The sequence below is a fragment of the Kryptolebias marmoratus genome, linkage group LG15 (assembly GCF_001649575.2).
Source record: "Kryptolebias marmoratus isolate JLee-2015 linkage group LG15, ASM164957v2, whole genome shotgun sequence".
NCBI lineage: Eukaryota > Metazoa > Chordata > Actinopteri > Cyprinodontiformes > Rivulidae > Kryptolebias > Kryptolebias marmoratus.
Genome location: NC_051444.1, coordinates 4,899,521 through 4,916,630, shown reverse-complemented (window position 1 = coordinate 4,916,630; position 17,110 = coordinate 4,899,521). Strand labels below are relative to the sequence as shown.

The following is a 17,110-nucleotide window of genomic DNA, read 5'->3' as shown; positions in this document are numbered from 1 at the left end:
AGTTTACAGCTTCATACAAAAAAGAGGCAACAAACAGAAAGAATAAGCATAAGGATGAAAAGATTGATAAGTTTTTTGATAAGGGGCAAGAAAAAGATCTATTGAAGCCACCAAGCAAGGTGCACAGGAGCATGGGTGAGGCACCAAAGAACGCAGAATGCAGGAGGGGAAGAAGTGGCTGCAGGCCGACACAGCTGGTTCCTGACAGAGGAAGCCCACACGGAGGCCCGGGTCCTGCTGCCTGCTGTTGTCTGCCACTATCAACACAAGCAACATTGCTCCTCGGCCTCCCCTGGGGCTGCAGCCCTGCAACACAGAAATAACACACAAGCCAACTGTAACATCCAGGCGCACACTTCTCCTTTGAGCTGCAGTGGCAGGCAGGGCAGGAGGAGGGTTCAGACGAGAGCACAACCCCTCAGCTAGAACCACAAGACAAGCTGACCTGCTACTGACACTCGCTCACACACGCTCTCAACTGCCTCACACACACTGTGCTGGAAAAGACGGGACTCCACACAAGAGGACCAGGTCAACAGAAAAGAGGAAAGAAAAGGAGATTTTCATTCAATCTGTTCACCTAAAGGTGCCTACAAGAGAGACTTACAACCAAGACCTTCAGCCGCATGTATTACAGTGACCTAAAGCTGGTATACATTTGTTGAACGCTTGTCTAATGTAGAGCTGTATCCAAACAAGAAGCAAAGATCAAGAAACTAGGATAAGAGTCTTCTGTGAGCACATGGAGGGAATATGAGGAAATAACTTTGTTCTTTTCATTTGGAGCTTTAAGCACAGCTAAAACCTGGTCCTCACATGGCAGTTCAGTAGGTCACAGAACGGTCTGCTGAGGGCCTTAGAGGCGAAGGATAATCCCCATTGAATGTTAACAGAGAACACTGAGCAAATACTTAGAATTTTAACGCTGCACCACTTGGACCAACTGGCGACCACGCTGCAAGTCTCCAGCCCCATCATCTTACAAAGATTGGAGCATTCCAACATGTCCGCTGAGGTCCACTTGGAACGCAAAAAGAAGGATGACTCTGTTCCAATGTTTGCTCCGCACGTCCCCACGGTCACCCTGATCAGCCACCGAGAGCTGGGGGAGAAGTACAGTGCCCACAGACTCCACCCTGGAAGCTTTGATCACAACCTGGCAGCCAGCAGCCGCTACAGATGTAGTAAAGGTAGGAGCGTGTCCTCTTACAGGACCTGTTTTATGAGATCTTTTGGCTGCATGTTAAACGTGATGAGTGACGAAGGGTACAGCAGCTGTCCGGTCTGCTCATTAAGTTGAAGTGATTGACGGATAATCAGCTTGTGTTGATTTTTATAAGGGCAGTTGGAGGTTTCTTCATCTTTGCAGACCTGTTGGCTGATGACTGAGACAAAGTTAGAAAGGCATGAAACAATAACTTTGAACCCTGAGGAGGGGACCCCACTGTGTCTTGTGACATAAATGAAACAAAATTTTAAAACAATGTCTGCTTCTATTTGGATTGTCAGTAGGCTCTTATTTATTGACTTTTTAGCCATGTTTGTGTATAACCACCAACCTGAAAAGGTTGGTACGTTGAGTAAAATGTAAATAAAAACAGAATGCAATGATTTCCAATTCTTGTAACCCATGTTTTATTTACAATGCAAAATAGTAAACATATCAAATGTTGAAAATTAGAACATTTTTAGGAAAAAGTGAGATAATTTTTAATTTTATGGCAGCAAGACATCTTTAAAAAGTTGGGGCAGGGCCATGTTTATCACCATGAAGCACCTGTCTGCAAATCTCTAGGAACTGTGGAGACCAGTTGCCAGAGTTTTTGTATCGTCTTGTATTGTATGACAGTACAAGACAATACAAAAGACAATACAGTGGGTCTTCTTTACTGCATTTTCTGCTGGATGGGAGCAGATGTTGATCTAAAACCTGTATATACTTTTCTGTATTGATGGAGCCTTTCCAGATGTGTAAGCTGCCCATGCTAGAAGCACTAAAGCACCTCCATACCATCAGAGGTGCAGGATTTTAAATTTGCAAATAACAGGCAGGATGATCCCTCTCCTCTTTAGTACGAAGGATGTGGTATTTGTACTTAAAAAAATTTGATTTGTATGACCACAGAACAGTTCTCCTCTTTGGTCCAACGAAGACGACACCGTTTCTGGATGGTGTTCACATCTAGCTTCTTCTTTGCCTGATAGAGCTTTAAGCAGCATTTGTGGATGGCATGGTGAACTGTGTTTACAGACGACGATCTGTGGAAGTGTTCCTGAGCTTAACAGAACCAGAACCTGGTTTTAATGCAGTGCTGCCTGGGGCCTGAAAAGCATCCAATATAAACTTTCAGGTTTGTTCATTGAGCTCAGCGATTTCTCCAGATTGTTAAAATGTTTTGATGATTTTATGAACTGTAGGTGACGGGACTTTTGCTGCTCCTGTCCACACTTTTTTGAGATGTGTTGTCACAAAATTCAAAATGATCTTTTTTTTTTCCTAGACAGAGTGCAAATTTTTAGTTTCAACATTTGACATGTTTTCTGTGTTGTGAATAAAATGTGGGTTCGTGAGATTTGCCAAATCATTGCATTCTGTTTTTATTGGCATTTTTCACAACATGCCAGCTTCTTCAGGTTTTGGGTTGTAGTTCAATCAAGAATATTTGGAGTCAAAGTCTTTGCTGTTGTTATTTTGTGGGTCAGAAGCTCAAAGGTTTGGGAAGTACTGTTCTAAACTATCTGTGCAGCAAACTTTTCATTTTAAAGAATCAGTGTAAAGATACTGTCCTCCAAGTTCATCCTTTTCTAAACCTATTGTCAGATGTTTATATGGGCTGTCAAAAATAGTTCTCTTTATTGCTAAAAGACAAAGGAAAAGGAAAGAGATTTTTTTGAGCATTTGATGGGCGGGAGGGGGTCTTCCTCTGGGCTTCCCCATACAGCTGCAGGGGACAACGCTATAGAGTCCGGAGTTTCATCTTCAACAAGTTTGTAGTTCAGGTGAAGGAGGGTGAATCAAGGTGAACTGTAGAGGTAAAACCTTAAAGGCGAGCAATTCGCAGACAGATGAGAGGCGGCTGAATGATCCTCAGGAACAAAAGGAGAAAGAAGAAATGTAACTGATCCATAAAGAACTGAAGACACCAAAGGAGTGCCTTTAGGTGAAAACGAAAACCTGACTGAAATCAGTAAAGGTTTGGGGAAGAGAGATGAATTAACAATCAGACTTTAAAAGATTAATTTTATAGACTCTAAATATGTAGAAATAGTAAGCCAGTGCCAGGACTAATACCCGACGCAGTGAATTACCTGCAGTGCGTCCTGTCTCTTGGCAGTAATGAGCTTTGTGAACTTTGCAGTGATAAGGCCTCTATAATTAGGCTTAGTCATAAGCATCCCCTCTGTAATTCTGTGATAAAAACCCAGCATAACTCTGGTTTTGGTGTGCCCAATTCAACACATCACACATGCAACCACAACGAAATCAACTCGGCCATTTAGAACTGCAAACACACAGAGTCCTTTGTTTCAAATAGTTTACCTGAGGTCCACGTGTGTGTATGGATGTCTGTGGTAGAAAACTGCATGTCCATGCACATACGCGTCCACAAGTTGTGTTTGTGTGTGTGTGTGTGTGAGGTGTTGTGAGCCACAGCATAGGCTTCCTGTGAGGGAGCAGATGTCGCAGAGCTAAAGCACAGCTGCAACGGGCGATAACCGAGGTGGCAAGAATATGTCGGCATGCTGGCTCTTCTCCCTGGGTCTTATCAGTCTCACCCAGCACACAGACTCACACACACGCGCAGACATAGACACTCGTATAAACACTCTACAATAAGGAACTGCCACCCGGCACTTGCACACCCTCACAGCAGGCCCAGATAGAGCCAGCAAGGCGACAAGAGAGATGGAGAGACGAAGAGAAGCAGACTAAATCAAGGGACTTGGATGGAAAAGGTGCAAAGAATCCCTAACAAAGCCTTGGCTCATGTCTGCTGTATCATAGACTTCATAATTTTGTGCCAATCCTAATCCTCCATAGATATGAATGGAATATTCTATACCATTTTTATCCAGCTAAAAGATAAAAATACCAATAACAACTTCCATACATCCAAAATCCTACATTAAAGCAATAGTTAAGATCCTTTGAAGTGGGTTCTCTAGAAAGGTTATGACCTATTAATATTTTACTTGTTGTAATTAGCTCTTTAAATGACCTTGGTTTGGAGAAACAAGGGTCAAATTCTGACATTAAAACTCTAAATGATAGCATGGAAGATCAATGACGTGGGTTTTATGACTTTTAAGGTGCTAATGATCCCTGAGGAGGTAAAATACCTGCAAGTCCAGACAAATCACAGAATAAAACACTTAATTGGAGACAAAAAAACTGTCCCGTTTCTTTCTAGTTAAGCTTTTATGACAGAATCTGATGTATTTTGTGAATTTGGGTGAGTAGCAGTGTGTGTCTGTAGTTTATAGCTCTTAGAAGAGTTCTATGTTTTTGTGAATTATGTTATCTTTTCTTCTTCTTCACGTGGTTTGTTCTGCAGTTTTGTCGTGTCACTCTCTCAGCAGTTAAGCTGATAAATAATATTATCACTATCAGCGTGACAGTACAATATTTGGCACTTTTTAAAACGAAATAGAAAAAAAATCTACGGTGTAAAGTAAAAGCATTTATTATAAATTCATTGTATAACGTCGCATAAGCAAAGTAACATGGAAAACAGATTAAATATCTTTAATAAAAAATGGTGATGATGCAAGAAGGAGAAGAAGTATTGAGTAAATGAGGAGTGGAGAAAAGTGAGGGTTGTGTGTGTGTGTGTGTGTGTGTGAGAAAGAAAGCAGTTATCCTCTTTGTTTCCTCAACACCAGCGTTGTGGTTTCTATGAGAAACAGATGTTCACAACTTGATACAGTGCCTCATCCCCGTTTACTCACTATCTCTAGTGCCAGCACCACCAACTGTCTGCACACAATGAAAACACACACATGTGCACGTGCATATTGTCTCTGAGGTAACAGTAATATATCTAGCTATCCATCTATGAGCCAGACTGAAGTATTATTGGATTTAGACGGGTTTGTGAAACTGTTCACTCATCATGTTTAGATGAACCTACGTACTCCTAAAAGTTCAAACAACTGGGATTATAAGGATTATTTATTGCTCATTTCCCAAACGGACATTTTACTGCCTGTTTCCTTCTGCTTCAAGGCTGCATGTCCTTTTCCTAAATCAACACCTGATTTAATCTGGTGTTACTCCCTCCTCCGTGAGCATCTATGGGTCACACATCTGATCAGGTGCTCAGAGTTTATTTCAGCCACCTTTGTCTGATTAACAGACGTATTCATGCACTTGTGCTGCATTTCTCCTGTTCCGTTCTCACATTAGAGTCTGTCTTGAGCTGTACTGTCAATCTATATATACAATACATACATTTCACAACAACTTAACCCCAGCAGCCTCTTATATTCCTCTCCAGTCCTTGGTAACTGAGAGGCCTAGCATTCCTTGAAGTAATGCATATTGCCTGCACCCTTCATTTTAGAGTTTTAGACTAAAATCTGTTGAGTAATTACTGAACTGTAGATGTTTTGGTCCAATATTGAAAATTTTTGTTATTATTGTCACACTCAGAGTATATGTTGTGGATGACTTTCAGTTAGGACCACATCAGAGTTTAGCTCATTATCTGTAAAACTGACTGAAGTTAGAGGTTTTCTTGTGTTTTCTACGCTCACTTTGCTGTGATGGCCATCTTAAATGGAGTTGGGTGTCTTGAGCACCTCACTGCTTTATTTAGGATATGTTTGTGTCGGGGATGAAGAGGAGGAGGATGATGAGCGGGGGGGTTCTATGGGTGCAATTTGTAAAAGCAGCATTCTTTTGTGCGTGCTTGAGTGGGTGCGTCAGTGATCCGTTACACCACGTTTTGTTATATTACAGAGAAACTTTTTCTGTCTCATTCTCTTTCGTGATGTAATGCAATGGAGCAGCTTGTTGAGGACATGCTCACGTTAAAGATATTTATAAAGTAAAGTCACATTTTATGTGCGCACTGTCAGAGAAAACAACACTTATATTTAGAGAAGAAAATCAATAAATCTTTAAGTAATCTTTATCAGCATCGCAGTTTAGTTTTGATCACGTGAGATGTGCTTCTTGGTGTAGTTAATAGCAGCTTCGTAAGAGAGTGGTGTGTTGAATGTGCACAAGTGAGATGAGAGAGGAGCGCGGGAATACAATGAGACTATCATTTTTTTTCAGTCGGCTCAGAGCCTTATCTTCTTTTAACACACTGGTCTGTGACTGCTGCTGTAGGGAAGGATTTACAATGTGCGAGTGGAGGAAATGCTGCAAACTTGTCTGTGTCTGCCTTGCTTTTGCTCTCACTCCTATAGACACCAACACAAATTAAAGGTCTAATATTCCTTAAAACAGTTATATCTATTTTGGTCAAACCGTGGCAATAATAATATGTGCAATATCATGTAATTTTACAATATCTCACAGAATCTGTAAGCCCTTGTGAATTACATTATGTTGTGAATGACTTCCAGCTACTACTACACAAATTTTAGTTAGATTTTTGTAAAATTGTCTGAGTTATGGCTAATTTTGTGTTTGCTAAGATTGCTTTGCTGTTGCAGCCATCTTGAGTCAAGTTGACACCAAAAGTTAATCATTTGTAGAGGACAATCCAATGACTACTTTCCTAAAGTTTCATAAAATATAATTTTAGTGATTTATGAGACATTTTGCTAACTGTACAGACAAACAAACACACACACACACAAACGGGTAAAAACAGATGCTGTCAGCATAATAAAAAGAGCCGGGGATGGAGCGAGATAGAGGAAGGCAAGACAAAGGTGTCTTTGTTTTTAATGCCATCAAAGGGACTTCCAGTCATAGTATTATGGCACACAGAGTTCATCCAGGCGAGTTTCCACCTTGTGTGCGTGGCTCATTGTGCAGTTTATCAGGCTGGCCACATGGAGCGTCAGAGGTAACCTGGTGACCGCTCAACAAAAGGCCAAATTAAGAGGAGTAAGAGACTGTCGTACAGAAAGGCTGACAGGTTGACTGACACTGTTCCCTTAGAGAATAGCATCCTGTCAATCTCAGAGCTGTCACCTTGGCAGGAATCCTTTCTTTGAATGCAACCCTCATTGCCAACCTTTCTGTCAGTCAAGGCCACACACACACACACACAGATACCCCCCCCCCACCACCACCACCACCACCACCACCACCACCACCACCTCCACACACACACACACACACACACACTTCTACCTGTTTCAGCATTCGGCACAATGAGGAATCTAACTTCATACACCAACACATTGAGGAGGCAAACATTCAAAGATGCATAAGAAACGCATTTAAAAAACAAACTTCTGTTCAAGAATATTTATTACTGCCCGCCACCAAAGGCAATGTTGTTTTTGCTCATATCAGTGTGTGTTCGTTTGTCTGTAGCATTGGCAAAATGTCTCATGAACCGCTGGACAGCTTTGAACAAAACTCCCAGAAAGAAATCATTGGATACACATCTACACTTGATTATTTTTTTTGAGGGGGCAACCCAATTCAAGATGGCTGCCACAGCTAAGCAGTCTTAGCAAACACAAAAATTAGTATGATTTGACCAAATTTACAGACAATGATACATAATTTGATGTGGCAGTAGTAGTCCTCAGATCTCCCAAGATCTCCCAATATTGTGGATATGGTTTGACCAAAATGAGTTTACCTCCAGCCTCATTATAAGATGCTTTACATTTAAATCTTTATCATTAAAAGCAGCAGGCAATTTGTATTCCTTCAAGGAATTCTAGACTTTATTTCTATATGAGGTGGTGAATGTTTTGCAGAACTCTGTAACCTCATGCAGGTATAACAGGTGCCACAGCACAAATCCCATTACATCATTTATAACTGTTTAAGAAAACAAATTTTGTAATCAATTTCTTGTGCAGGTGCAACTATATTCACTTCTCGGTTTAGATCACCTAGTCACTGACTGCCTCAGAAAGAGAAAACAAGAAAAAAGTTTTACTCTTCATGTATTTCCAGAAGGTCACGCTCTGATTTCCTCTAATTACACTCACCCGTGCAACTGTTTACATGTATGGTTTCTGGACTGGTGTTTGGAGACGTTCACGGCACTCGTTTTACAGTAGATCAGCTAAAATGGAGAAAAGAAATATGCACAGATTTTTTTCATTTTCAGCTCATACGGGAGTGCAGAAATGTCAGGTTTATAAGGACCACTGGGATTTCCCCTCGTATTACGTATTTTTTATTTTTTACTCAGCACTGGTTGATAAGAAAGCAGCGCTTGTGTCGAACACTGGAGAGGCTGGTGTGACTGGTGTCTGGGCTCAGCAGCTGTCTGTGTGTACTTTACAAGCTGGTTCTGTTTGTTCTGTAGACACAGGTGGGGTCAGGAGGGTGTCAGCTTTGTCTTCTGTCCCCCTCCATGGCTATGTGTGTGTGTGTGTGTCTGAAAGAGGGCAGGTGGGCGGGGCAAGGGGACTAACAGACCAGTGTGGACAGGTGGAGGATTCTCACTATAGAGGCAGCAGATGTACTGTACCTGCCCTTTTCTCTGTCTCTCTTTGTGTATTTCCTTTTGCCGGACTAATGTGTGTGTGTTTATCTGTTTGATGGCAGTACGCATTTATGATTATTTCTCTAAATTAAAAAAAAAAGTGGAAAAAGATTTGTTCAATTTGCAGATTAAAAGAAAACGTGGTTAGGTGGTTGTAGCCCAATGATCTCTCAGTAGAAAAGTTGGAGATTTGATGTCAGTTTTCTCACCTTACAGGTTTCTGTAGACCAGATATGAAACCCCAGGTTGCCCCTGATTTGTCAAGCTGTGTATTTTTCTGTGTGTGAATGAATGTGGACTGCAGCTTAAAGTTCCTTGAGAATTATGCTCTTATCAAGAAGTCTTTAATTCCACCTGTTATCAGCCTTCTAAATGTTAAATGTATCCATTGCAAAGTCGTAAAGACAAGATAAAATAAAATTAATAAAGTAATAAACTTATTCCACACAATATCTTTTTAATGATAATGGTTATTGGGCTATGAGAGCCAAAAATAACTATATAAATACTCTTTATCCTGGATGCTTTGATCATCAGACACATCATGCAGACCTTTTGGATTTGTTTTTTGTAATAATGATGCAGGTAAACAGTGCAGGACAATATTTTACTGCTAGTAAAACAAACAAAACAGAAGCTTAATGTATGTTGATAACAGAGCCATCTTCCATCTGTCCGTCTTCACATGAGTCCACCAACGTGACTCTTTATGGCTCCTGAACTGGATGCTGAGTCAGCATTGTTTGCCTGTTTACAGTTTCTAATGTACATTTTTCTTCATGAAATTTAACTGTTCAGACATTAAATTGTTCAGTTCATTCAGAAGATGGATGCTATGACTTTTGGTTTTTGCAACTTTTATACTTTTTAAAAAAATGTTTACCTTTATTTAACTTTTTTGGTTTCACTGAAATGAATGTTTTAATTGTTAATTTTAGCTGTTTTTAGTTCGTCTTTTGCTAATTCTAGCTTTTAGCTACTATTTGGTAAGTTTTAAATTGAAGTTACAGTTTTGCTAATTTTAGCATTTAGTTTCAATTTGACTATTTTTTGTTTGAAGCTACTGTTTTGCTGGTTTTAGATTTTAGCTACTTTTTTGATAACCTTAGCTTTGAGCTAATGTGCTAATTTCAACCTTTAGCTGCAGTTTTGGTTGATTGTAGCTTCTGATTTGTTGGATTTAGCTTACAGCTATTATTTTATTGGCTCTCACTTTTATATTTTAACTTTAAACTATAGTTCTAATTTTAGCTGTTTGCTCTGGTTTTGCAAGTTGTAGCTTTTAGCTAATGTTTTGGTATTTTTAATTTTTTGGTATTGTTTTGCTCAATTTACCTTTTTAGTTGCTATTGTGCTAATTTTTAGGTTTTGGGTACTGTTTTTCCTGTTTGTTTTGTTTTTGATCATTTTAGCTGTTGTTCTGATGTATTCAGCTTTTAACTGCTGTTACACAGGCTTTAGCTTTAAGCCATGGTTTTTATAATTTTAGCATTTACCTATGGTTTAACAAATTTTAGCTTCTGTTCTACTTGTTTTAACTTTGACAACTGAGTTTCATCTTCAACAGATTTTAGTAAATTCATTCAGCACTCAGTTTTCACACTGTACTTTTGCAGAAAATGAACATTTTTCTAGTTTTTCAATTTATGCTGAGTTTACTTCTATATGTTTGCATATATACAGATACAGCTGTTTACATTTCTTTTGCGCTGTTGTTAAAACAGTAAATAAAGTGAAGTCTGCAGAGAGCTGCTGGTTCTTCTGGCCGTCCTGATATTAGGAAACAGCGGCCCCTACGGGCAGACAGCGGAACAGCAGCACAGCTGAGTTCCTCTCTTTGCTTCCTAATTGGAGCCGTTTGGCGTCAGAAACAAGCAAACAGGGCGAGTTTAGTTTTAAGGAATGCTTTCCAACCCACCCACAAAATATAATCTATATAATATAGATTATCAAATGTGGAAAATTTGCATCTATTTTTGCTAAATAGATTGCTTTGGTACAAATTTCAGGGGTTAAGTTTGAGCTCTTTAACGTTTTGTGGCATGTTTTACAACATTCGGCTCTATTATAAAATATGTTTGCGCTGTGTGATGGTTGGTGCTATTCGCTTTGGGGTTTTACTTCCAGAAAAGGATTCCTGTGCAAGAGCTGCCAGCTCCCGCTTCTGATGGTACCCGAGAGAGTCAGAAAGAGAGAGGGAGAGGGAGAGAGAGACAGAGAGGAAGAGAGACACCGAGAGAGAGAGGTTAGGAGCTCCAGATGGTGTTTAAACGCAGACAGAAGGCTACAGCGAGGACACAGAGAGGAGGAGGAGGAGGAGGCTGCCGTGCGCACTGTGCGTCCGCCAGCTCCACTTCATCACCGAGGACAAAACAAGTCCGAAGAGCCCTTAAATAAAATCCTGAACTGACGGATAAATGAGAGTTTGATGTGCTCAGCTGAAAGTGGTTTTGTCCAGGAGAAGTGAAGGTTTAACGACGAGACGATCTGAGGCGCAGCTCGGCGGAGGATCGGCGCGTCGGAGGAGGAGAAGAGCCGCGGAGGTGGAGCAGTCTGTCTGCGGGCTGCAGAACAAACACAAGATTAAAGAAGAAAGAAAGAAAAAAGATTTGTCTTTCCTGTCGGATGTAGGAGAACTTGTCCCTGGCTCCACGGACTGTGACTGAACTCTAAAAAAAAAAGGTTGTAAAGTTGGAACAAGAGGAATAATAGACGCACCCTGCAGCGCCGAAGATCCGCATCTTCCTCCTGCTTCACATGGAGAGGATTTCACCACTTTCAGCAACAAATTCATTCATTATCAGTACTTTTATACGCTGAAGGGACGCGTTCTGCAGTTAATAAAGACACTGTTTTTTCTCTCTCTCTGTCTGGGATAATGTCTCAGAGAGCGGATTTACTGGACTGGGACAAGTTCTGATTCATACAGAACCACAAGAAGCCGCTTTTGCTTTAAAAATCCATTTATTTCAAACTACAAAACCAAAGACATCACTTTTCTTAAGGATCCCAGCTTTGGTTTTATTTCCTCTTTTATTTTAAATAACTAAGAAAAATACCTCACAGTCTAATTTATTCAACCTGGACCCTTTTTTAACACCAAAAGGAAAGTTCAACATTAAATGTGTAAAGACTAATTCGTTTCACTCTGTATATTTCAAAGATAAACCGGGAAGGAAAAAAGGGAATAACAAAACAAAGGCTTTATCCTTTCTTTTCTCCCTCCAAACGATGAGGATTGAGGCGATATAAAAACCAGTTAAGAAGCTATTTGGTGTGGATTATCACCGCTGCCTTCCCTCAGCTTGACCTTCACCAAGTAAGTAAAAAGCAGCTCACACAAACTGGAAGGAAACAAACAGTTTGGTTTTTAGCAGCTGGTTTTAATTGAACCAGTGTGTCAGGTTTAAACACCCAAACTGCTGAACTGACAAGTTCAAACTTCAGCATGTTGTTGTAAAAGAGTAAATTATGGATTTTGTTTATACATTTATATATACATCTATATATTTTCTGTTTTAAAAAGCACCTAACTTTTTGTTTGTAAGTTTATTTCTCTTCAGATGATTTATTGGGTTGAAAAGAACCATCTGTGCAAGTGAAACGTTTTTAATTATTTAGTTGCTTATAATTGATGCTAAGGCAGGAATATGTTTTCTTTTTTTTACAAGACAAAGAAAAGTAACAGTTTGATTATTTTATGGACACTTTTCTTCCCTTGTTTATTATTATTATTTTTTGGTACTGAGCGAATCTTCGAGCTGAAAGTAGGAGACAAAAAAGGGGTCATGAGTTGTTTGGCCCCCGGAGTCGGTGCTGCACATCAAAGGATGTTGAGACAAAGTGATGACACCAAATCTCTGCTCTCTGTGATTTCAGTGTCCATCCACAAAGCATAAAGGTGATGGGTGTGAAGGGATAAATGTTGCCATTTACTCTGAACTGAACTGCCTCAGAGGAGCCCCTCTACCTTTTGTGTTGTTTTGCATCATCGCTGTCTGTTTTTGTGGTTGGAAGAGACCTTTCTTTTTTAATAAGGAAGGGGGGGGGGGTGTTTTACTGTGGTGAGATGATTAAAAGAGTTGGACAACGTTCAGATCAGCAAAAATCAGTCAATGTAAAATGCTGAAATAGAACAGATAACAACTCTGAGAAGAAACAAGCAGAGGTCTCCACCCCCTGCTTGAACAGCTTCAGCAGCAAACTTCTTCCTCTGGATGTAAGTGCAACAGTAAAACACTCTGGCCATTTTCTCTGCAGGACACAGCCCCGTATAATTGGCCCTGGTAAATATCATCTGAATAATTGAACAGCTGATAATAGTCTCGAACAATGGATGAGAGGTTGCAGAGGTGAAACCGCAGTGCAGACACCCTGCTTCACCGCACATTATATCCCTTCATCCCCACCAAAAGAGCATCTCTTCCTCCCTCTGATCAGCAGGGCCTTCCGCCTGCTGAGGCAGATGTCCCCTCTTCATCACTAAAGGAGCGCTCTTTAAAAGGCAGCCCATTCATTATGACCCCATCCACCACAGGTGCATGCTTTAGATGTCTTCTTTTTTTTTATAGCTACTAGAAACATACCACAAGACTTGGACCTGCTTTCTTCCAGCAGAGTCTCTTCTCTTTAAGATACCCATGGCAACGTAGGAAATCAAAGATAAGAAAGGTTATCCTGAACCATATCAAATGGTGCAGTTTGAAATAGTTTACTCCACTAGTTTTCCAGATATATTGATTGTAATTCTGAAACGCGGGTATGCACTCAGTATAAACAAAGCACTTGGCTGAATCTGCCAAAAACCATGTGGAAGCTTGAGTCCTGTTATTGACCTATAGGCTGGCAGTAATCTGTGTAGATAAGCAAATATGACAAGCATAGAATTTCAGAGAAGACGTTTAGGTGGAAATATAAAAGTGAATCTGCTGCTAAATGCAAAAGAAAAGAGATTGAGTAAGACAACGGTCAAGAAGAAAAATCAGGAATCAAGCAGAACAGTGGAGTGTCATAGAGACAGAGCTCGGCATTCAGTAACAGCTTTTAAAAACGTCTTCTATTTTAATCTGTTTTCAGTCACTTCGGCTGTTTCCGTAGAAAAAAACGAATGCACGTGATAGTTGGCATTCAGTCACAAATTTTGCTAATATATATTTAACTTAAGGACCCAAAAACCATCAATTTGAAAAAAATATTGTGCTGATTTTGTTTTCTACTTTATGAACTTTTTTGTACAATCTTTATGACTTTGCAATGAGTACCTTTAATGACAAACTGAATAACACGTGTGCATTATTGACACGCAGTTTATCAGTATTTATCATTGGAAATTTAAAAAATGTGTTTTTGAGCATCTCTTACATCATTTGGATGGAAATAGGCTCCTCTTGAGCTGTGGCTCTCAGGACACAGCTCAACATGCTTTACTGTGTGATTGTGTGGGCTTGTTGTGCTGGCTTTGTGTGCGTGTGGTAATTATTGTGATCTAAATGCGGGCAGTGCAGGTGAAACTGGCTGCCTCCTAATTAATGAGAGAAGCAGATGGCCTTGGGTGGGCGGGAGATGCGAGCGGTACGCTGAGCCGGTCAGGTGGTCAGCACAAACACCTGGGCAGTCCCAAACAAAACAAGTCAAGCCAAAGATACAGAAAGACACATCTTTGTCTGTGAAAGACAACAGACAGATAGAAATCTCCCTCTGCTTGTTTACACATCAGATCCTCATTTATATATGAAACATTTTTGTTTTAGTTATCTTTAAAATTCAGTTTGATGTCCTTCTGTGAATCACCTCCTCACGAAAGAGAAGTTTATAACAACTAACCTTAGGATTTAACAATGTTTTTTTAACCAAATGGTATATTGAATTAACCAAGACAAAATGATAATTGTGCTTTAGAAGAGATGTTTTTTTGAATCTGCAGCACAAAAAGAGTCTATGATCATATATTCCAAAGTATCTCTGATTCGTGACACAAATGCCAATCAAAAACACGGGGGGAGTGTTTTTACTGTAATTAGCTGATCGCAGGAAGTCAGAGTCCCGCCTCCTCGGCGAGACGATCTTTCAAAATAAGACAAGAAAAAAAAAACATTACACTTTAAATACAGACATAAACTTTGGTGATCTTTGCAGAAATGATGCTCCAGGCAGAAACTTTGCATGCCCTCTTTTCAGTTTAAACAAAGTTAATAAAATCAGTGTGTGAATTTGTGTGTTTTGTGCAAACATGCAACAATATCTGAAGTGACTATATTGTGTGTAATTCCACCCTGCTATCTTGACTCGCACTAAGAAAGACCAGTGTGGTTTTGAATGCCTGCAGTCCCATCCCTATAGTCGTGTGTGTGTGTGTGTGTGTGTTGGTCTGGTCTGTTCCACATGTGTTTGATATTACTGTGACAAGGCTGCCCAGCCTCTCCGGGGAGATGGAGAATGTCAGAGACCAGAGCTGAGAAGCGAGCAGCTTCCCAACATCTGATGGAATGAGAAACACACTCGCTGGCTGGTCAGGCTGCTGACGCCACAGTGTGGGAGCAGAGCGGAGGGTGGAGGCCAAGCAAAGCCACAATTGTGTGTTAGAAATATCACTCTTTCGCTCTTATTCCTGTTTTCTGAACTAGGTTTGGACGTATTGTTTCAGACTCTCAAGAAAAAGCCCATTGCACACATAGTCAGCATTTATTTGCTGTAAGTATCTCACTGTCTGTTGGAAAACTAGTTGGTGAAAAAAGTTCCACAAAGTTGCTGGAAATTTGCAAAGACGTGTTATTTTTTTTCAGCTGGGGCCAGTTTGTTAAAATCATGGCTTATTTTTGTGTACAGAACTAGCAAAAATGCATTCTTGGCCATCCAGGTACATTATTTTATTGTCCATTTCCGCCAACCTCAGCTTACTTTGTTCCCACCTCCCCCACAGTTATGGTTTAATTTGCTGGAGTACATTTTTGAAACGAAGATAGGGAGATTTGATCCATCCATCCATAAAATGTCCATAAAATAATCAAATTTTTGAGCATCTTCAAAACTTAGGCGACAGAACTGTGCATGCCTGTGACTCAGGGGAGGGATTTAAGAACCCAGTGAAAGTCACAAGACATTCTGGAGAGTCATTTACCAACTTCTAGCAGCCCAGTGAGATACCACCTAAATAACATTGATTTCAATCACTGGTATAGTCAAATGTCTTTGCTTCAGATTTCCATTATGTCCAGTATCTGTTAAAGTCAAAAACAGAAACTCAAATTTTATGACGTAAGCATTTCAGGCGTAAATTTGTTGAACAGATTTTTTTATCTTACTGAAAACCATCAAAATGTATACAGAACTGACAAACTGCAATGCTAATATTGTGTTTCGTAAAGGGGTTTATTGTCAAATGCACTCAAAAGGCTACAAACAAGTGTCACAATATAAAACGCTGACAGCAACAAACAAGAAAAAAAGCACATCCTCCTCCTCCCTTCCTTGCCTTGTGCCAAATTCACCTCCAGCTCCCCGCTCACTTCCTTGCATGCCCGCTGACCTCTGACCCTCTTTCGACCCTCTCCGCCTCCTCTTTTCAGTCTCCTTCTCACCCCCTTCCCACCCTCACCAGTTTCACGGTAGGAAGCGTGGTCAGATCAGAGTCAGACTGAGGAAACAGCTGGGCTAATCTACAGTAGCGCTGAGCTCTGTTTTAATCAACCCCAGGAGGACAGGCCAGCAGAGAGAATGGGAACTTCATATCACCACCGGTACCTGATACAACAAATCCCTCCCTTTCCCTTTGCCTAGCGCCATGGCCTTTATCACGGGTGAGGAGTAAACAAGCACAAAAAGGAACACAGGCGGCTCCAAAGTGGCCGTCTCTGGAAGTCTTGGGAAGTGCTGCAGCGGAGGCGCGTGCAGTCACAGAGCTGGGAAGGAAGGCATGTCTGTCACATTTGCTCTGTTTGTCTCCTCACATTATTTGCGAAATTAAATACTAAATAAACGCCGTTATCTCCTGGAAACAGATCCTGTGCCACACAGATGGTTCCGTCTCTTCAAATGGGAAGCTGAGCCACTGAGTGCCATTGTGTTACCAGTTAGTCGCACAGACCTTAATCTCGGCTCCAGCCTTCCTTCCTTTCTCTGTCTCTCGCTAACCACATACACACAGAAAAAAAGACGCAGAAACAAACTCTATCCAGTCACATTAATGTGTTACCACTGTAGTTTTGTAGAAATTGATCTGCTCAAATGTATTTGAATTATAAAGAGAGGGAGATCACTCTCTGATGACCAAGTTATTGCCACGCATCTAAAGCTCTGTAAAAAGGTTGTGCATGAAGGTTTCCTCTGAGCCTGTTACAAACAGACATCATCCCATTACAAATATGGTCAACCCAAGTTGACTTTAGGGAGGAGTCTGAACATAAATCTGTAAGCTTTTAGATAAACAGAATTAAATATGTTGGATTATGTCTGAGACCACAGACAACTTCAGGGAA

At 40.5% G+C, this 17,110-nt stretch overlaps 1 protein-coding gene across 6 annotated transcripts in view; it reads left to right on the top strand.

The window, feature by feature from the left end:
- Nucleotides 1-317: 317 nt before the first annotated feature.
- Nucleotides 318-17,110, top strand: part of cbfa2t3 (CBFA2/RUNX1 partner transcriptional co-repressor 3) — a 51,376-nt gene continuing 34,583 nt past the window's right edge. The window contains exon 1 of one of the 6 annotated variants that reach the window (XM_037979793.1): nt 318-1,190. In XM_037979793.1, coding sequence (XP_037835721.1) covers nt 884-1,190 — 307 coding nt within the window. In that variant the 5' untranslated portion in view covers nt 318-883. Of the gene's footprint in view, nt 1,191-10,788; nt 11,956-17,110 lie in introns of those variants that run through there. The other 5 variants (XM_037979794.1, XM_017442056.3, XM_017442063.3 and 2 more) reach the window with 5 other exon arrangements.